The sequence below is a fragment of the Charadrius vociferus genome, unplaced genomic scaffold (assembly GCF_000708025.1).
Source record: "Charadrius vociferus isolate BGI_N301 unplaced genomic scaffold, ASM70802v2 scaffold27, whole genome shotgun sequence".
Taxonomy (NCBI): Eukaryota; Metazoa; Chordata; class Aves; order Charadriiformes; family Charadriidae; genus Charadrius; species Charadrius vociferus.
Window position 1 is genome coordinate 1,245,680 of NW_009649173.1, and position 21,124 is coordinate 1,266,803.

Consider the following 21,124-nt stretch of genomic DNA (forward strand, 5'->3'; position numbering starts at 1 on the left):
GGTGCGGGCCGGCGCGGCGGGGGAGCCGCCGGCACAGCCCTGGCGCGGGAACGGAGGAGCCATGGTGCTGCTCCACCTCTGAATTGCAGTTTATTAGTTGACTGCCTCTTAATTACCGTTCCAGTAGTGCCATAATTATATGTAATGTAACATGGCATTATTTTCCAGGAAACAATTTTCATGATGTTAATTTTATTATCTAAATATAATATGCCTTTTCACTTGTTTTCTAAATCCCCTCTTTGTTTTGTATGTCTTGACATCCCGAGGGTGCTGTAGCTCTGAATTGAAGCCCTTCATTTGGTTCTGGCAGGGACATAACCCGTCCAGAAACATGTCTACGTTGCTTCTTCCCGTCTGCAGAAGGGGAAAAACTCCCACGAACCAGCAGCGGCGTACGGAAATCTCTGCGACCCTTTTCAGTTGTTTCTCAGCAGCCGCCTCGGACGGGACCCGCTTCGCTCCATCACCCAGCTGATACCCTGCTCCCCTAGGTGCAAAGTGGGATGGGGTGGTCTCAACAAAAATAATGTGTCTCTCAGTCAGGAGCTGATGTTCAGGTGCTTGTTGCTGAGGTCGGTCGCTCCAGATCACCTACCTCCAGCGAAGGAATTTAAACCGAGGTCTAAGCCAACTTAATGCACGCGCACGTTTTTAAGAGGAGCTACTGCTAATTGGAAAGAATGGCACAATGTGCTCACTGCATTCACAGATGCCACCAGGCTGTGAGTACAACGGAGGACAAGGTCTAAAAGCCCAGCAATCTGGCTGGTTTTGGTCCAAGATGAGAGGAGAGGCGTCCGCGGAGCTGCACGTGGGCAGGACCCGTCACCTGCCCCAGGACGGGATGGAGCAGAGCATCGTGCTCCAGGGAAGCCTCGTGGGCTGAGTGTGCATCACAAAATGAGCAGACTTAGGAAAAGGCACTGTGGAAAAGCAAACATGACGCCATGGTAGGCGAGCGGGCATTCAGCACGCACGGTGTCGCCCTCCCACCACACTCAGCGGAGCGCCCAGTTTGGGAAGGATGCAGCTGACTGGTGCGGGTGCAGAAGAGGGACCCGCAGGAAGAGCAGAGGTGCAGAAACCTTCTCCCACGGCAGCAGAGCGAACAAATCTGCATGGGTGTCCAGATGTCAAAAGAGGTTTGGAATAGGTGAAAACCTACGGCAAAGGGGAAAGCGGCCATCTGTTTTCTGCGTCCCTGTGGAGGAGGGAGGAAATAATGGATGAAATGGCAGAATATGATTTAATCTCAGGAAAATTCAGGTTAAGCATTAGGAAAAACTTTCACCCCTTGACACTTTATTGTGTTAGTGTAAAGACATCCTGTTTTTACAGGATTGTTAAAGCTTTGTCTGTCCTCCAGCTACTGGTGGCAACGCTCCTGTAATGATTTGACTTCTCCTTTCTGGTGGGCATTTGCAGAAGGAACGCAGCCATCACAACCCAGAACTGAGCTGTGCTGTGCTGCTGGTACAAAAAGTGTTACAGGCAGATTTTTGGCAGGCTGTGGGTGGATTCAGCATCGTTAATAAACAGCAACCAGAAAACAAAATACTGCTCATAGTTTTGGGGCTTCAAGTTGGTCACTTTTCATGGTAGCGGGATGTCTTGGGCTTTACAAAAGCCAGTTGTTTATCGTACCAAAGATTTGTTCTTCACCAGTGGGCAGCAGTGGAAAGCCTTCAGTGCTGTGAATAAAGAAAAATCAAAGGGAAGGCTTTTCCCCTCCGTACTATGGCATGAAGGTTATTTATTCTGTTAGGGGACTGCGTTTGGCCAACGCGAAGGCACGCTCTTGGTGCTTACCAAATAATAACTACTCAAAAAATAATATAGCTAATGTCTTCTTCATACTGTTTTTTAAAGCCCAGTGTCTTGTTGCATTGTACCTTGAAGATGCTCCAAAAGTCTCTGAATGTCAGGACTGGCACAGAAACCTCTCAGACTGGTGGCCTGTGTTGCTGTGTCCTACCGGGCTCTGCAGACTGTCAGCAAACCCACCGCAGAGCAGCATTTGCAATGCTTTGAGAAACAATATGTGTTTTCCAGATAGGATGGGTAAGTTTATAAATAAGTTTCAGCTGCCTTCCTAAGAGAAGAGAGAAACTTCAGCAACAGGATTGATACTTTGAGGTTCTCCCCTGGGCGGTAACAGGGAGTCGTGATGGAGACTTCACGTTATCGCACACAAACTGGAAGAGCTGGGAAAACGTAGCCCTATTTATTGAGAAGGCAGATTAATATTTTCTATAAAATATTTTATTCAAGCCTCTGTGTTATCTCGGTCTTCCAGCCAGAAAGTGCTTACAGGAAAAAGCTGCATGGCAGCAGAATGGAGGCGGAGGTGTGTGTAACGTAATAAAACCTAAACCTCATGCGCAGTGTACTAAGTACAGCCTTTTTACATTTCCTTTCTTCCCCCTTCTAAAAATACAGGCCTCAATTCACTTCCATTTTCCATTCCAGCATTCATACATTTTGGTCCATGTTCAGCATGTAAGAACTTTATTTTCTTCTTTTAACTGTGATTACTTGTCTCCCTGTGAGTATGAATAATTTCACACCCCCAAGCTGCATTTAGACAAGCTGCAGGGCTGGATCACGGGCAGACTCACCTCCAGTCGTAATATTGTGATGGAAGGGCCTAGAAACCCAAATAAGACTGATAGCCTATCGCGCCGCGGTCTGTATAAATACAGAGTAAGACCTTGCCTATGCAGGGGATGATTATTGTCTACAGTGGCTATCGTACCTCCCTGTCTGGACTCTATTCTGGAACAAAGTGAGTTTTCTTTCCAAATACAGCGGTGATACGGGAGCTGTGCCAGGTGCGCGATTTCCCCGTATAGGCAAGATCTAAGAGCCGCTTCCCAAAGTCTTGTTCTGCCCTTTGTTCCTCGGCCCGGACCTGCCGCGCTCTGCGCTGTGCCCGCCTCCGCCGGGGGACCTGCTGCTTTCCCAAGCGTTTTCTAAGAGGACGGGCTAAGGGACGGCTTTTAGCGAGGTTTGAGAAACTGCCCCCGCTGAAATACTATACGTTGAGCCAGACCGGCGGAGAAACGGCTTGTCTCTTTGGGAAACTAATAGCAAGAAGGGGATGTGGTTATTGGAGATAATGAGAAGTGATGTGACCTGATGCAGCCTTTGACCTCCCTTGGTTAAGTCGTTCAGGCAGCGGGATAGTAGCAAACATTGGTAAGCTGCAATATTATAAAAAAGCAAAGGATGGCGTGAATTACGCCCTCTTTTCTGTGGGAGTTGGATTATTTCTCCAGCTGATAGCTCAAGTTCCCTAAAGAGCAACAGTTGAAGGCGCTCAGCTGCAGAAGTGGAAACAGCAGTGTAAACAGCGATGTGAATATTGGGTGAAAACACCCCCAAAGTGGGTAGGCTGTGACGCGAAAAATGCCCCTTACGACATAGCGCGGGAAGTGTAAACCTCCCCTACCCCTCTGTCATCCACCCTCGCACACCGACGCCGGTGTGAGACCGTGCAGGGCTCCCAACCATGTGAAATAATAATGCTGGGCTCCTGTTCCAAGTTTCCAGCTGTTTCCACATGTGCATCTCATACTTACCTCCTCCCGTGTGCCTGTGCCAGGACTGCTATTCAATAAAATGCCACACTAATCCGCAGTCCTTTTTCATTAAATGACCAATTAAAGCTAGAGGAAAAGGGTTCTTATTATTATTATTTCAGTTGGGAACATGTTCCCTGTAGCGCCGGGTGGTTTTTATATGTATTTTTTTGCGATGATTATATTCTCTTCTACTTTGTTATCTCTGCAGAGTTTCGTCGCTACTGCGTCTGGTTTGCCCCCAGCTCCTTGCTGGTGCCTGACTTAGCGGTGATTCGGGTTTAAATTCTGTAAAGTTATTAAATACTTCTGTATACAAGGTAATGTATTCAAGGTGAGAATGCTGTGTTTGTACGCTGAGCAAGTGTATAAGCGGAGTGGTCAGAGAATATAAAGAGCTGAAGAGAAATCTCAGGGCAGCGCTGCTCCCAGGAGGTGGTGGTACCCGGGATGCGCAGTGATGCTCGGCTCCTCTCGCTGGGCTGTGTGCAGGTGGGGAGAAGGCGCAAACCCCCGTCCCAACGCTGCGTACACAGCAAGACTGGCACGGAAAGCCGGGGGGGAAGGCAGCTACCCCAGCACCGCACGAGGCTGGAGCCCGTCAGGAAACAAAAGCTCCCACGGTCTTAACACCTAGTCCCAGGTTCTCTTCGTTAGTCCACTGTGTTATACCTAAAACCTGATTTTTGGAGGTCTTTAGCGCTGGTACCAGCTGTGAGGACAGTTAAAGGTGATCTGGCTTGCTGGAGAGCTGCGCCTGTTGCATTTCTGTGGGTCTGCGTGGACTGTCTGTGAACACAGAAAGGCTTCAGCTTCGCAGGGAAGGTAGCGTTGCTTTGGGAACCTTCTGCCCCAACTGCCTTTCCCGGGCATTTTAGTTGTGTTGATGATGGGTTCTTTGTGTGTTTAGGTTCCTTTGTTGCTTTCTGTCCTAAAACAGAAAGAAAACTCCCGAAAGATAAAGGAGGGAGTCATGTCCACATCCACGGTGGGCTGCACCTCCCCAGGGATGCTCCATTCAGGGTCACACAGTGAGCTCTGGAGCACTGTGGCACATTTCGGCGTGCTCCGAGCTGGCAAAAGCAGAGAGTTCCCGTCCTGACCATCACAGCCCTGCAAACCGTGTTCGGGTCTGGGTCTCACTGTGTCCACCGATAGAGGAACTGTCACCTTCCCACCCTCTGGTGTGATGCTTCCCTGCACGCAGCCCAGATCTTGTGGACTTTTTTTTTTCCCCTCCCTTTGCCACCATATCACTTTACGGAGTAATGAGTTAAACAGTGCGGTCGTTAGCGCAGCTCGGCTCCTGCGTGCTCCGAGCATCGGCAGCGTGCGATATCTAAGCCTTCGTGCTGGGGGAAGTCGGGGGGGGCTGCACCGGGTGGAAATTTCTCACCGCAGACTTTGCTGGGGCCAGACATGTTGTAAATTTTACAAGAAAAACACTTTACAAACCAGAAGTCCACCTCTCATGCGCATGGAGCTGCTAATTAACAATTTGGAGACCATGTGAGCCAGGGAGCTGATCCCACCATTACAGAGCCTCATGGTTTTGAATCAGGCTTTGAAGATTTGGGGTTCTCCATAAAGCTCTAGCTCTGGGAGTCTGGTGATTTCTCTTTCTGTTCTTCCCCGGCTTCTCCCCAATTCACACACAGGACCCTCGCAGAGCCCAGGCCCTCCTGGAAATAGCGTTTAAAATCATACAGAGCACTTTAAAAAGGGATCTCCAGGGAGGCGCAGGATACTGAAGGTCTGACTCGTGCTACTTGGTCCTCTGCAATTGGTGTCGCGCCTCTCGGGAGGTCTCTGCTCGCAGCCGAGGATGCCCTGGGCTGCAGGTCCCAGCGTGGCACCCCCCCTCCCAAAGCCCGGCCAGAGCCGAGCATCGCGGGCATCGCCGAGCCCTCGAGGGGCACAGCGTCGCTCAGCGCGGCTGGGAGTCTTGGCCTGAGTCATCCCATGAAAAGTGACGCGGTCGGGCCCTTGGCAGGGATGCTGCCGGCTTTTCCTGCCTCCCTGCCAGCCCTGCTGAGGTTATTGCGAGATTTGCGAGGTTTCTGTTTAACGCCTCGTGTGATGCCACGCTCCCGGCTCCGGGGCTCACCGCGGCTCCCCTCCCACACCGCTGCCACGGGGCCACGGTGGCCTCGGTCCTGTGGGGGCTGAGGGTGCCCTGTCCCACCCTGAGAGCCACTGCCTCCTCTGCGCTGGAAAGGGGACCGGGAGGTGGGAGACAGGGGCTGGTGTGGGGTGTCGGTGGAGAGAGGGATGCGCCGGAGGTGAAAGGAGGCTTTGGGGTAGGCAGAGCACGGCACGGGGCTGGAGGTGGGAAACATCCCCGGCTCTGCCATCCCTCCGTGTTGGTGGAGCATCCGCGACAGCAGATGGAAGGAGCTGCGCGGTGAGGCAGGATGGAAGTGGGAGTAAAAAGGAATAATCTCCTTTTAAAAAGTTGTTGGCTTAAATAACTGTGGTTTTCCTCTAAATTGCGATGAGCACGGGTCAGAAACCCTGCGAGGTAGAGCTGCTGCTCGATGGGCCTTTCCATCAGTGTTTGGTGTTTTCCATCTCGTTTCTCTCCTCTGTTTCCCATAGCAACGGAAATAACAAACTTCACCATTAGAAAAGATTTGCAGAGTAACTTTGCCTTGATGTTCTGCATTAGTCACAGTCCTGCAGGTACAGCTGCCGGGTTTCCCTTTCCCACAGTGTCCCCTACTGCTTGCATTAAAAAATCCATTTAGGTACACATTAAAAAAGGAGGGGAAAAAAAATCTTAATAGAAGTATATGGCAAGTCACCAGAAGGCGAAATGCTTTTTATGGAGCCTCAGCAAGAATCCCTGCGAAGAGCATGAGATGCATGGGTTCCTGGAGGGAGGAAAATGCGGAGTCGAGTTCTGCCACTGCAGCTCCCGAGAGCTGATCTGCTCCCTTCCAGTGGCAGCACGATTAAGGGAATGGCATAGATTTGGGATGTAAAGAGGACAGATTGGATGAAAGGAAATAAAGAAGGGCACCAGAGAAAGGAATTGGGAATAGAGACGTTTTCTCTCTGCTAACACAGCAAGAGATAGCAACCTATTTTGAAGGGATGCATGAATCGTCATTTCAAAACGTGCCCTTACTGTTCCTCTGTGGAGCTTGCTGCTGAAAGAAATTATTAACATCAAATGTTCGGGGGGCAGAACAGGCAAGAACACCTCCAGCTATGGTAGATACATGTAAAGTCAAGATGAGATTTGTGACCCAGGGTGTAGGAGGAGCCGCAGCTGGCGGGCGGTGGGGAGGAGCGCGGATGGTGGGTGCCCCGTACCCAGGGAAGAGCTGTGTGTGTGTTACACATCTCCTGGACCGGCGATGCACCGGGCTTTCCTGGTAGCACCATTGTAGGCTTCTCCCTGGCGCTGGGACGAAGCAGTGCCACGGGCTTGACAGGGCTGCGGGGCTGGCAGAAATGCCCCCTCAGGCATCACGAGGTAGATCATCAGTAGAAGTCACTGTCTGGGCTGGGTGAAGGTGGAGATGCGTCCCTGACCGTCATCTAGTCTCTGATCGTCCGCTGAGCTGTGGCTGCTGGCTGCGGGCATGCTCTTCACCCCGCTTAGCTGTGATGGGAACACCTTTGGGGATGCTCTGCATGGGGGACACCACTTTGCAGTTGGGGCAGGCTGGGAGCGTGCACGGAGCCGTCCCAGCTCAGCTAACGAACAGCTCATTAAACCTTTGCGACCTGCACACCCTCAGTTGTGTCTGTACCCTTGGGAATGATTTCCAGATCAGCCAAACTCAGCGAGGCTCTCCCTGCTCCCCACAGATGCCAGAGGGTCTCGGTCTGGACCTCAAGGTGTTGGATCCCACGGGATCTGTTCCTTGCAACACCAGGAAGTTCATCGTTTGCTCCCCAAATCGGTTGTAATCTCTCCCCAGAAACCGCACAGAAGTCTTTAACACTAATAACACTACACGGCAAGCCCAGCAGTGCCTAACGTTTGTATTTCTTATTCCTTCCCTAAGACCTATGAGCAGAATGAATGGATAATCCACTTGGCTGGGAAGCTGCTGGCCCAGGAAGAGGAGACCTTGTCCTTGATGGCAACGAACCCGTTTGCGGGCAGAGCACCCCCACGGTAAGCTTTGAGATTTTCCAAGGGAGCTGGACGTACCCTGGCTCCGTGTTGTTCCTATCTTGGACGGGCATATGTGGTTCCTGTTGATGGATCGGGTTTTGTGATTGGTGGTACCCGGGTGGTCTTTAAATAGGGTGGATTTAACATGAAGAGCACCGTGAAGATCTGGTGCTCTCAGGATAATTAGGTTATCTTTTATGAAGAGCATGTTTGAGCTGATCATCCTGATTTGAGCTCATCAACCTGTTTGAGCTGGGACAAGGAATGCCTTCCTGACGGGGACACAAGGACCCTTTGGTTGAGCCCATTCCTGGGCAGGTCTGTGAAGGGCTCGGCGCTGCTTCTCTTGGACAGAAATCGTGACTGCTGAAGCGGTTTCCTGCCCATCAGCTTTAGATTTTTTGCCATCATCACTTTGCGAGCTCAGATCAAACCCACCATTTCTACTGTCCTACTGAGGTATTTCAAAGACAAAACAGTCCTGCAAAAATGATTGGGTTTGTGGACACTTGTCTTGGAAGTGTTTGCACGAAGAGACAAAGCAAACATCAGCAAGTGAAAGACACAGTTGAAAGCCCCAAGGTTTTCTACAAAAGGAAATTTTTCACAAAAGTGTCTATTTTGTTGATGAAGTTATTTTTAGCTGAGAAAACATTTTAAGGGAATTTTGGATCAACTCAAGTAATATTATGCTCTTGCTAATATTTTCCATTTGAGGCTCTCAAGATGCACTGCAAACAAGGATGAAGGTTCATGGCACCGTGTGAAATGAACTTCCCCTTGAACCCTGCTGATGTTTTTCGGCTTTAGTGCAGTGCATCCCTCAAATCCTCTGAGGAGAGACTCCTTTTCCAGCTAAGACGTAACTTCCACCTCTTACCAAACCGCTTCCTCTGAGATGGTTTCCACATCCCAAGATGGTACCAATGTATAAACCCAAAATGGTTTATACTCTGAGCTGACCGTGTGTCCGTATGTAGTCTGCAAAACAGCAGAGCAGAAGCACAGCTTGGAATGCAACTGCTAAGTGGGTTTCCCACTGTCATGTTTGAATATTTCTAATAAGTACGTGTCTGGGGGTCCCCGGGCATCCAGCCCTGTCATAGCGCACAGGCACCTTATCAGAGCATCGGTACGGGCTGATGGGAACATACTCCCTCCAAGTACAGGAGCCAAGACTGCTGTAAGAACAGTTATTTTGGGGGGCGGGGGGGTGTGCACATATTCTCATTTGAGAACCGGTTTTCCCGTTGGTGCAGCGTCGCAGAGCGTGCCAGCGGGCGCTGCCGGCACGCGGGGCAGGATCCTGCCCGCAGCCCGGAGACTCACGGCCTCACCGGAGTTCCCATAAAGGACGGTTTATAGCTCAGGGCGCGTTATAGGGTGGTGTGGCGGTTTGTTGGGTTACACAAGCAGCAAGATCTGTTACACACAAATAATGACGCCTTGGCTCCGGTCCAGGAGGGCTCTGGGGAACCTCTATTAATTATTGCTACAAAAGGCGTGCTGGGCTAGACCAGCGCAGCCCTTGCCACGGACAGATACAGCTTTAATAACGTTTACGGAGGGGTTTGAGCTCTGATTAGCTGTGCTGGGGTTGGCTTTCCGTGCGGGGAGCGGCGCGCTGGTGCTGCGGGATCAGCTGGTCTGGCTCGGTGGCGTGGAGAGGAGCGTGCCATCGCGCACGAAACCTCCTCGCTATGGGTTGTGTTCCCGTTTTGGCCATGTTTTCTCTTTGTTTTTACGGACCTTTGTTTGACTGCGTGTGCGTTTATTGGCCAAAGTAGGGTCTGAGTCTTGTGACAGCGAGCTGGACCTCCCCGCTGCTCCCTCCCACCTCCTTTTGGGGGGCTGCTCAGCCCCCATGGAGGTGGCACCTCTCTGATGGCCAGGGATGGGGCACGGTGCAGCCCCTGCGCAGCCGCTCACGTGGCGAAGGTGGTGGGAGCCTCATTAGAGTGCTAACGAATGCCAGAGCTCGCAGCGGGCAGAAATTCAGCGCAGTGAGAGGTCTCACCCACCAGGATCCAGAAGGAGCTGGGTCCTTCGGGAGCTGGTCGGGGAGGTGGTGTTGGGGCATCTTTTGCAAGGCTGAGCTGGAAGAGCAACCGGAGAATCCACATTGTGTCGGCTCCGTCTTGGGTGGATTTATCAACCGAGTCCCTCCAAACTGCTCGTGTCGCCATGGCTCAGTGCTGTAAATTCACCAAGCAGCGTTCATGGCGGGTGTTCATGTTTTAGCAGAACCTGGGACCTTTAGACACCGAGTCACCAGTTTGAGTTAGGTGTCCCCTGGTGCCAGCAGCCAGAAGCCGTGACCATCTGGTGGCTGATGGCAATAAACGGCTCTCGCAGTTCACGGAGCGACAGAAGCATTTGATAATCCCAGAGCTGTTTATTACCACATGTCCCCCACTGCCATAAATGTTGCTCCTGGTACTCACCACGACTGAGGCTGAAAACAAGACATCGTAACAGATTAAAAATCAAGAAAATATATATCACGCCTTCCGAGATTTGTCATAGACGGGCTGCATCTCTGCAGTGCTTTCTGGCATCAGTGGTGTTAAAAAAAAAAACCCTAAAATAAAGTAGTTGAACACAGAAATTCCTTTTAAAATGAAAATAATGAAGGGAGATGTGGCTGGGATAATGCTGCGTTGCTCCAGGTGGTGAATAGGGTTTTTTATTGTATTCTGTAACAGGTGAGGAAGTGAAATGTCCAGGAATTTAAAGCAAAACCAAAAGCAAATCTTTATCTTTGTTAGTTTTTATGGGATAACCATTGCAGAGCATACAGAGGAATACAAACAGGTCCAGTAAGTAATTACACAGCAGCGTGGATGCCGGGTTGAACACACGGGGCTATAGATCTTGTTGAACAGGGTCTTGATTCATGCGTTACCTTGCTTTAACCAAAGCACAGACTCTGTTTTCACTCTTTAGCAGCTAGTTTATAGTAGGAAAAGATCAGGATCCAGCGCTGGTTTTATGTGTCAGCTGCCTTTGCTCTGGCATTAGCTCTGCTTTAAAAGTTTTTCATGGGTCTAGTGTATTTTTGGGTGGCGTAAAATAAAAATAGCAATTTAAAAATGCTCGTTTTGGCTCAGACCAAAACCCAACACCCCGTTTCACTCTGGATTTCGGGTTGTGGGGTCACGTTTCGGATTTTAGCAAGCCAAATCCAAACGCCTGGGACATTGGCACCATCCGGATTTTCACCCGGGTGCGAAGGCGAGGGCTGGGGCACGGGTGGGTGCTCACGCCTGCCCGCGCTGGGGCAGCGCCGTCGGGGTCAAATCCTGTGCTGGGCTCTCATGTGGGTCACCCATTCCTGTTACTATTTACTTTTCTCCAGTTATCGCTTGTTTGCTGCTAGCTCTTTGCCTGGGTAAGGAAACTGAAGTGATCATTTTCCTTTTTTTTTTTTTTTTTTTTTTCCCCCCAGTTTTTGTGCTCCATCCCAATTCTGCCGGGTTTACGCTTGTGGCGCTCGCGGCCGGCATGGGCACAGCGGCTCCCTCAGCTGCTCTTCACTCACTGTTACTTCTGCTGGGGCAGGCTGCCCTGCTGGGTTTGGGGGTGTTGGTTTTTTTTTCCTTTAAATTTCAAAAACGCTATTTCTTTGTTTAATTTTAAACGTCCCCTAGTTGCACATGGAAGCTACCGGCAGGGCTGCTGAGCCCCCGGCACGTTCCCGGCCGTGGTCCTGTGGTAGAACCATGGCCAGAACCTGGGGGATTGATCTGCGCCTTCCAATCTGGGCAGAAGAAATGTAAGAAGAGGCAGTTAGCAGGATACGTACTTTTTTCATCTAGACCCCTTATTAACTGAGCGCTGGACGCGGGCGTCCGCAGCACTGGCAGCCGCTTACAGCCAGCAATTACCTTTTTTGTCATAATTCCATTTTAGTTGTGGACAAACGCCTTAAATTTAAGCCTCAGCGGTAACACCTGGAAAGAAAAAGATAATTCAAGGTGGCTGTAGCTGTGATAGTTTCCCAAGGGCATCCCTGCACCCTCACCCGTGAGCCGGAGCCCATCTGCGGCTGCTGCACACCGTGAAGACACTTTCGCTCCCACCTTCCAGCTACGGATTGCGCCCAGCACGGCTCGGCTCCCTTCGGTAGCTGGGTGGAAAAAAAGCTAATTTTGCTACCATATTCCACCACCACCACCACCCCCCCCGCCTCCACTCTAAAGGGAATTTTGAGACTTAATTATTTTCATTCCCTGCTAGACTAAATAATTAGGGGAAGGGACTGTTTTCCTTAAGAACATTACGCTTCATACTCCACGGAGTTTATTCTGTTAATGGAAACTCTACACCTTAAATAGCCAAGGGACTTTCAAAATGAGTTAATGCCTTCGAAATGAAATTTCTGAGACCAAAGTTTGTAGGTTTCTTTACAACGCTAGAAATTATAGTATTTTTTCAAGTGTGATAAACTTAAAATGAGAAACAGGTGACTGATTAAAAATGAGGGTATTGTTGAGCGCCCAGCCTAGCTGAGTGTGAAGCTTTACTTCAAGCACAGTGATGTTTGTGGAATGTGGATTTACAAAATATTATTGTGCAGCGGATAGTTCATAAAACACCAGCCATCATAAATCTGAACGGTAGGGCTTTGGCTGAGAAATTAATAAGTGTTTAACACACCGTCATGGAAACAGACTGCAACAATGAAAGAAAACAAAAATCAGGTTTTGCCTACAGAAGGAGGGAAAAAAAAAATCAGGTTTATTTTTGACTGAAGTGTTTGGTGTCTCTGATATTAAATCATGTTCACTTCAGGACACTTCAGGACTTTTATTCCAATTATAGTAGCACTTTGTTGAAAAAGCCCCAACACGTAGCTGAAGACCTGGATTTGTAGCGGAGGTGTTATTTATGGAGGCGGCGCTTCCCATTTGATGCTACCTGGCTGCAGAAACGCAAGAAGAACATGGCGTTTGGTATGCTTGTCTTTTATTTGATTTCCCATTTATTTCCCAGTTGTGTCACAGCTACTGGGCTTCATACCTGGGGGCACGTTGGACTGGATTTTCAGGCTGCGTAAGTCACTGTGCATCCTGGCAGAAGGTGTAGGTGCTTTTCCCGCGGAGATGTACAGCCCAAGTCGTGGGAAGGGCTTTGTCGTCTTTGCACGGTGTAGAAGCCACTTTGGGGGCTGCTCCCTTGGACACCCCCAAGAGGGGTAAAGGTAATTCGGTAGCTATTGAGAGCAGTGCGGAGAGCAGGCAGGGATTATGGGGTTGTTGGAACATACGAGCATCATTGGGATGTAGGTGGAAATGACATTTCTGTCTTGCAAGGTCTCTCCCCAGAAGTCTTTAGGTGGGAGTGGTGCTCGTGGGCATGGGATGGTCCATGGGGATGCGAGTCCTTCAGGGTTTGAACTTGGTTTCGCTGAATCCCAAGTGCCTCCTCTCACCACAAGGCATTTCCCTGCTGGGACAAATCTCCCTCCAAGTATCCGTGATGGTCCGCGCAACGTGACAGCATAAGGGAGTGATGTAAATCCACAGAGTCCCCAGAGCCTCTCCCACGAGCACTGGTGCCTTCTGCACAGAGAAGTAAAATATTTTCTATGGCTTTCCCACTGAAAAATGGCTTGACCAGCAATGAAATTGTCCTCAGAAGTGACAGGATCTTCAGAATTGAAAAAAGTATAAACACGTTCTTTTGGCTTTCTCACTGGGTTTCACCATAGTGAAATGTTTTATTGCAGTTTTTTTCTTCTTTCCCTATGTGCTATAATTTAGAAGAAAATCTTTAATTTATGGTCAACTTTATAACATTTGACACTATCAGAATGAAATGATTCCACTGTCCTGAATGAAAGTTTCAGGGATATTTTTTTTTGGTAAGAACAACCTCAGTCTTTCAGCATCGTGAGGAAGGGCAGAGCTCATCTCAAAGTGTCGGGATTTCCCCCAGAGTGGGAAATGTGGTTTCCAGCCACCTCTCGCAGCCGCGGGGCAGCAAACCGTAGCCAGACTGCGCCGCGTGTCCCGTGGCCGTGGGAGGCATCTCCCTTGGCCAGAGCAGCTCCTGCCTTGGCTCCATCGGGAGCATCAGCCGCATCCCCATCGCACCTGCAGAACACTAAACCGAAACCCACACATTGGGTCTGTCCGTGCCAAAAGTAATCCCGGCCAGTGCTGCGAGCCCCGGGGTAGCCCCGGGGTAGTTCTCCCAAGGTTTGCTTTGCCCTCGGTATAGATGCAGCCTCTGAGCCTCCCTTTCTAACCTGTCCATTGGGGAATAAACCAATTTTCCCATCTCCCAAGAGAGTTTTGAGGATGCTCCGGCTCTGCGGGGCCAGACCTTGCAGGAGCCTTGGAGAAAGAGAAGTCAGCGGTGTTGAAAAACAAGCCATAAAACTGCCCTGATTCTGCAAACCTGGGCCAAGATGAATTTATGATCCCTCCCTCTAACGGGGCTAGAATAAGCAAGAAAGCCGATGATGGAGGCTCTGTTACTGTAATGAATTTGTACTTTCCACTGCCACTCACTCCCTGATTTACAATGGAGTGGGGAACTTTAAGATAAAAAAAAAACAACACCAAAAAAAAAAAAACCAACCCAAATCGAAAAGACGCCCCGTGTTTTGGTTTCTTTCTTCCCTCTCCCACCCTGCCTTGCCCTGTCAGGCCATTAATTCTAACAGAAACCACCAGCTCTGGTTTTTTCCCCTCGAACCCCTCAGCTGTTGCAGGGAGACAGCTGCACCCTCTGGAACTAATTACAGCTGTCTGGGAGATTTAGCCCTCCATCCCAACAACTCCAATATTGCTGCTAATTTTTAACACGTACAGTTGGAAGATGTCATAATAGGCTGATATATGATTGAATCTTAAAAGTGCTACAGCGCAGCTGCTACCAGGCATCTGGTGGGATGAATATATTGATTTAAAAAATAATGCTTATTATTTTTAGCCTTTCTGCCCTCCCTGAGGCTCCAGTTTTGCCCGATCCGGGTGGTGATGGGGAGTGGGTGCTTGCCCAGAAGAGTGGTGGCAGGCAGGTCCCGGCATCCCATGCGGGGCCGTGGGTCCTTCTGGGTGTCTCAGTGGTCCTCCCGCTTCCAGCCATCTGTACCAGGATCGGCCCCGTCACTCTGCCAGCACCTCCCGGGCACCGCCGTTGAGCTCGGGAGAAGCTGCCAAACGGTCACTTCTGTCCCTTGTCCTCCATCCCTGTTGTTGTTACGGCAGAGAAGGTTTTCCATCTCCTGGAGGAGAAATGTCTGACTTGATTTATCTGACCGCATCTTGTTTCTTGCCTCTCAAGTGATTTTTTTGCCCTTGTGTTTCTCCTAAGGGACCTAACCTGAGCTGGTTCAACCTGATGCTTCTCCTGAGCCGTTTCCCTGCCCAGCTGCGGTACCTGGTGCCCAGTGCTTCCCAGGGAGCCAGGAGGAGCTGCCGGCTTGCGTTCGCACAGTAAATCCTGGGAAACTGCATGTAGCTGGGATTGTCCTTTCTGTCTGTCTCCCCTGAAGCAGGGGTCTTGCTTATCCTTCTTCAAGTATAAGTGACCACCCGTGGCATTAGACTCCTTTTAATGAAGATGAAGTCAGATAGCTTCTTCATGACCTCCTTGAAGATGTTCCCATTTCTCCAGAGCAGCGAGTGAGGTTCACACATGCTGGCAGTTTCCTGCCATCACCAGCCAGAAGGTCTTCACCTCAGCCCCAAAGCTGCAAAAATCAGACGCAACTGCTGATAAGCTGATCTGTAGCTTGTGACAGTTTCCTAATCTGCAGGCAAACGCACATGTGCGTGTCTCGCCTGAGTTACGAGCTATCCAGGGCTCCAAGGGATGCTTGTAAACTCTGTGAGCCCTGAAATGATGGACCCCGGGGAGTTAATGCTTCGGCCCTGTCAGTGCAGCAGCGCGTTCGCCCCCCCGAGTCCCGGGAGGAGGGAGCAGGTCCAGCGAGGCAGCGCTGGAGGAGTTTGCAAATCCTGTAACTTCAGGACTGAGGCACCCAGGTAGCTTATAAATACCGGGGTAGCTTGTAAACTCTATGAGCCCTGAAATGAGGGGCTCCGGCGAGTATTAAACTCTGCAGCTTTTACATCCGTGAGCCTTGCAAGGGAAGATTCCCACAGGTTCCTGATTTTCCACGTTACTCCCCCAGCCCCTAACCCCAGGCAGGGCGGAGAGGATGGGTAGCGCGGGGTCTGGATGCTGCTGGCCTGTTTTGATGCTGAGAAGTATTGTGATGCTCAGAGGTATTCCCACTGCAGTTTCTCCGTCCTGCAGCACATGTTGGCTGCTGAAGCCAGGTAAAGGCTCTTTGGTGCCTCCATTGACCAGAATGGAAACCTTCAAGTCTTGAATCCCAGAGAAGCTCTGGCAGTGCAGGACAGCGAAGGTGTGCTGGAGCTTTGTTCCAAAACGGTTCAGCTCCATGGAGTTTACAAACCCCACGGAGCTGTTCAGGTTCCTCCTCCGTGGATCTTGCCATCCTGACATGGACCGTGCATCCCAGCACCCCATCTCACGGCTCAGGTGGCGCGGGTTGGGGGAAGCAGAGTGACCGTGGCTGGGACAAGAGGGTGGCTGAATTTAGCAGTCGGGGGACTTGGGGGGACTCTTTGGATTGATTTAGGCTCTGAACAGAGGAGTCTGAAACACAGTCAGATAGAAAGGCAAACTTTCTGCCACAAAAATGCATCTTCAATTGCATGTGGTCGCTTTAATGCTCACACGGTTCTAGTTTTACATGCCGATCCCTTTGATAGCAAACGTTTTAATAGACAGAGAACATATGGGAAAAATCATACCAAATCAGATGATAGATATTATTTAATCTGGGCAGGCAAGCCCATTCGAAAGGGACAAGGAAATTTTCATTCCAGAGGGGTTATAGGACAGTCACAGAATCACAGAATTTCAGAGTTGGAAGGGACCTCCAGAGATCATCTAGTCCCGCTCCCCTGCTAAAGCAGGATTGCCCAGAGCACATCACTCAGGACTGCATCCAGGCGGGTTTTGAAAATCTCCAGAGAAGGGGACTCCCCAACCCCCCTGGGCAGCCTGTGCTACTGCTCTGCCACCCGAACTGTAAAGAAGTTTTTTCGTGTGTTGGAACAGAACTTCCTATGTTCCAACTTGCACCCATTGCCCCTCGTCCTGTCACTGGGAACCACCGAGAAGAGTCTGGCTCCATCCTCCTTCAACCCACCCTTTAGATATTTGTAAGTAGTAATAAGGTCTCCCCTCAGCCTTCTTTTCTCCAGGCTAAAGAGTCCCAGCTCTCTCAGCCTGTCTTCATAAGGGAGATGCTCCAATCCCTCAATCATCTTGGTTGCCCTTCCAGTCCTTGAGGTTGGGGAGAAGGCGCTTCTGTGTCTGAGCAGAGACCTGGGCACCTCCTGGGGTCTCCTAGGTCTGCCCTGGGGTACATCAACTGCTCTCCGCACTCCGCATTCTCCGCCTAGAAAATGGGAACTTCGCCACATGGGGTTTGCAGATCGCTCCTTCAGCATGGGGCACCCCGTTACGCCCGTATTGAGGGGGGTGCGGAGACGGGTCCAGCTTGGTAGATGCTCTGCAGTTGCTTAGTGAAGAAAAAAACCCAAAAGCCCCGGTGTGGCAGACAGGGGGAAGCTTCGAGCAGGAGAAGGACTGACGTAAAATCAGCCACCGAAGCTTTTTTGGGAGGTGGATATATTTTGAATCCAAGCAAGCAATCGAACAGCACAGCTTGGAAATCTCCTACCATCCCGGACAGGAGCCTGCAGGCTACCTGGACCCGCGGGAACGTTGCTGTTCAGTAATGCTCTAATTATTAACAGGATTTTTTGTGCTCCTGTAAAGTAAACACTGTGGGCGTAACACTTCAGCCCCCGCTTGACTTTTACCAGCCTCAGAAAAGGAGGGAGAAGAGAAGGTGTGGAAATGGCCCTGACTGTAATGGAGCCGGCAGCTGCGGGGCAGCGTTTGTGGCGATGAGCTGCAGGTTTGTGCAGCCCGAGCCCCCGCCGGGGCTGTGGCATCGCCCCCTCCTCTGCCCATTTACCTTCCCGTGTTTGAGGGTTGGTACCCTGCCTCCCTGCAGCCCCCCGTCAGCGGCGGGGTGCTCTGCCACGGAGCTGTACGGCATCGGGGGGCACCTCTGTCCCCACGCTTCCCTCGGCACCCAGCCCTTACCAGTAGTTTAAATTCTAGTTGTCCCAGTGTAGCTCCAAATGCTTTAGTCTGGGCTTCCTTGGATCCCACCTTCATCCTCAGCAGAGGAGGAAACATGGAGATATTTGTCCTATTTTCATTCCAGCCAGGAGATAATCAGAAAACAGATGTACTGCTGGTTGCTGCGAGTCAGCAGCAAGTGATGAGCGTGATGAGCAGCTCAGCGTTAATGTGTTTTGTTAGGAGAATCGATTCTGTACTGCTCATCTGGGTACCCAGCAAGATCTAAATTGAGATGTCGGGATGTGATTGCAGCAGACCTTTTAATTGGGTGCGGTTTTATCCAGCGTCTGCAATCTCCCCTGCTTCCCGTCGGAGTGCCGGTGGCACGAAGGTGAGCGCTAATGGCAAATATGTAGGAGTCATCCCTAATTATTTTAGCAGTAGGAAGGAACTTTATGGCTGCCCGAGGTGCAGCCCCGGGAGCGAGCAGCTGCGGGAGCGCAGTGCCCTGCTCAGTAGCAGGGTTTGTATTTTAGTAGTGAAGCAAAGCAGGTTTAAATGAGCATTGACATGACTTTGACATTTTTATATTGTGGGTTATTTTATGAACTTATCCAGCAAATGCGGCGATGCACTCTGCAAACAGGGACCACAACGCTGGAGGACCGGGGTGTTACTCCTTCTCTTGTCAGCATGCCCTACATCAAGCGGGACCAAACCTCCCGAACCGAGCGGCATGGTTAGCCTCCGAATGTGTTTCGCGACACTGATGAATGCTTCTTTCTGCACTGTTTTAAAATCTCCTTTTCTGTCAACTCCCAGGGCGGCCAGAAAACAGATGCGCTCGTAGCCCCGCTAATAAGCTGCGGAGCAGAAGGAGCAGCCGCTGGCTGGGGCAGAAGGATGCTGGGGTGGGAGTCAGGCTCTGTACCTAAATATGTCCCAGGCAGAAATACTCCATAGTTGCTCGCAGAAAAGAAAAGAAAAATATCATTTCCCTGCTTTTATTATTATTATTTCAAATTTGGTTGTAGAGAGGTGTGTGGAGCGTGTGGCGGCGGTGGGGAGTTCAGAGAAGGGGGTTGTTAAAGCTCCTCTGCCTTGTGCATCGTTCCAAAATTGCTCCAAGAGGAGCCCGGGAGCTCGCTGGTGCCTCGCTCCGGCAGGGACGGCTGCATCGCTGCCTCCGGCTGCGGGCGTCCCAGGGATGGATGGAGCACCAGGATGCGGGAGCCAGCCAGGCTGAGCGCCCTCGAGCTGATTTCTCCATCCAGCTACAGAAAGGCTCAAAAACTCCGCTCCCAGGGAACCGTAAATGGGGTCTGATGCCTTTCCGCATCCCCCCGGCAGTGGTGCCAGCCCCTCCTGAGCAGGCTGTGCTTTGTGTCTCTGCAGGTGGATCCGAGGAGAACACTTCAAGTACAAATTCAGCCGACCCGGGGGAAAGCATGCCAGCGAAGGGAGGTGGTGGATACGGAAGAGGATCGGCCCTTACTTCCCCCCTGTCAACCTCCAGGGCCTGAAGAAATTTTATGAAGACAGGAGTTGGCCATACCCTGCACCAGACTGATGGAGGAGGATGAGCAAGGTCAAGAGGGACCAGCTGGGGAAGAAGGAGAGCAGTCAGCTCCCGTACAAACTACACATCTTGCCTTTCTCTGTATTTTTTATCCATATCCTCGTTTACACATATTTTACAGAAGGTTCCCAGCCAACCTGTCCATCTGCTGTTGTGATCTGTTTTTTCTCATCTTTCTTTTTCTATCTGTTCATCCTTCTCGCCACGGCTTTGCCTGGTGATTGATTTCTTTTGCCAGTCCACTCCCTTTGGAAATTGTCAGCTCTAGAATGGGCAAAAAGGTGAACAAATACCGCGATTAGTTTTGGGGAGGTGTTGGTGTTGCTTTCCCCGACCCATTGCATTGTGTGACGGCTGCAGAGGTGCAAGGGGGTATTTTGGGGTGATCTCCTGCCTCACCAGTGCTCCCAGGTTCACTGGGATCCAGCATCGGGCAGAGCAGCCGGGTCCTGCTGTGCAGGTGGCTCATGCGGACATGATGCTGTCCCAGCATGGGGCACCGCTCCTCCACCCCATCTCTCCCCTTCCCTCCCCATCCCTCCCCATCCCTCTCTATCCCTCCTCATCCCATCCCATCCCATCCCATCCCATCCCATCCCATCCCCTTGTGCACTGCCAGCACTGAGCCATCAAAGCTGCTTTATTCCCAGCATAGCTGTCCCCACGCTGTCCTCGCTGTCGCCCTGGGAAGGGCCCGGTCACCACTTTCTCACCGCAGGTTAATGACTGGGCTGAGCTACGTGTCCTGCCTGCCAGGCATGGCCCGCCTGTCCCACAGTTCGTCCCCGGGGCAGCACGGCAAGCTGGGACTGGGCAGTGCCCCCAGGCTGGGGAAAACACCCTGGGAACTCACCCTGAATTTCCCCTGTCCCTCCCCTTTGCTTTGGAGTCTCCCCTCATCTTGGGGTGTGTGTTTAAAATCACTCCAAATTGTCCCACCACGTGGGTTTTGCTCGGTGAGCCCAAATCACAGTGATGGGAGGGAAGCGAGAGCAAGAACGTGGACGGCGTCTGAAACAGCCAGCAACTGGCTGGGGTAGTTTATAATAATCGACTGCTTGTTAGCACGTTCTGCTGCACACGTTTCTTCTTGCGGGGGTGGGGGGGAAAGATCAAAGCAACCTGTGTAATACATAAAACCCCGTTGTCCCAGGGCTTGCCTGCAGAAAGCCACAGGTTTACTGAGAAACCCGAAATAGCTCCTTGCTGGAGCTGCTGTGTGGGCTCTGTGAATCAGCCCCGAGGACAAGCACAGCCCTGTGCGGCCGCCCCGTCCCGTGTCCCATCGCTGCCGATGCTCCTGGGTCGCCCGGGCGGCAGCGGCGGGGTTGGAAAGGCGGCCGGAGTCAACAAGTCTGCCGCCAGCCCCACCGCGTTTACACAGGTCTTGTTTTAACGGGCCCTGGTCGGGCAGCGCAGACGCACGGGGCTGCGCCTTCCTGTTTGCTTAACCTGGGATTTTTATAACTGGTGCTTTTTGCCAGCGGCCCCAGGGTTGAAATCCGCCTGTTTGGGGAGCTGGTGGAGTTTGGTGCCGGAGGTGTCTGCCCGGCCGGTGTTCGGGAGGAATTGAGCATCCCACGGGCACGGTCCAGCGCCGCCGGCTGCACGGCCACGCACCCGAGCAGGAGAGGGCAGGGAGAATCGCAGAAAGGGGCTTGCCAGGCTTTTCCCTCTGAT

At 51.3% G+C, this 21,124-nt stretch overlaps 1 protein-coding gene across 1 annotated transcript in view; it reads left to right on the top strand.

Moving 5' to 3' along the window:
• Nucleotides 1-19,435, top strand: part of LMF1 (lipase maturation factor 1) — a 200,425-nt gene extending 180,990 nt beyond the window's left edge. Inside the window, exons 10-11 of the mRNA XM_009888557.1 lie at nucleotides 7,604-7,716; nucleotides 19,261-19,435. Of these exons, the coding sequence (XP_009886859.1) occupies nucleotides 7,604-7,716; nucleotides 19,261-19,435 (288 nt within the window). The remainder of the gene's footprint in view (nucleotides 1-7,603; nucleotides 7,717-19,260) is intronic.
• Nucleotides 19,436-21,124: the final 1,689 nt, after the last annotated feature.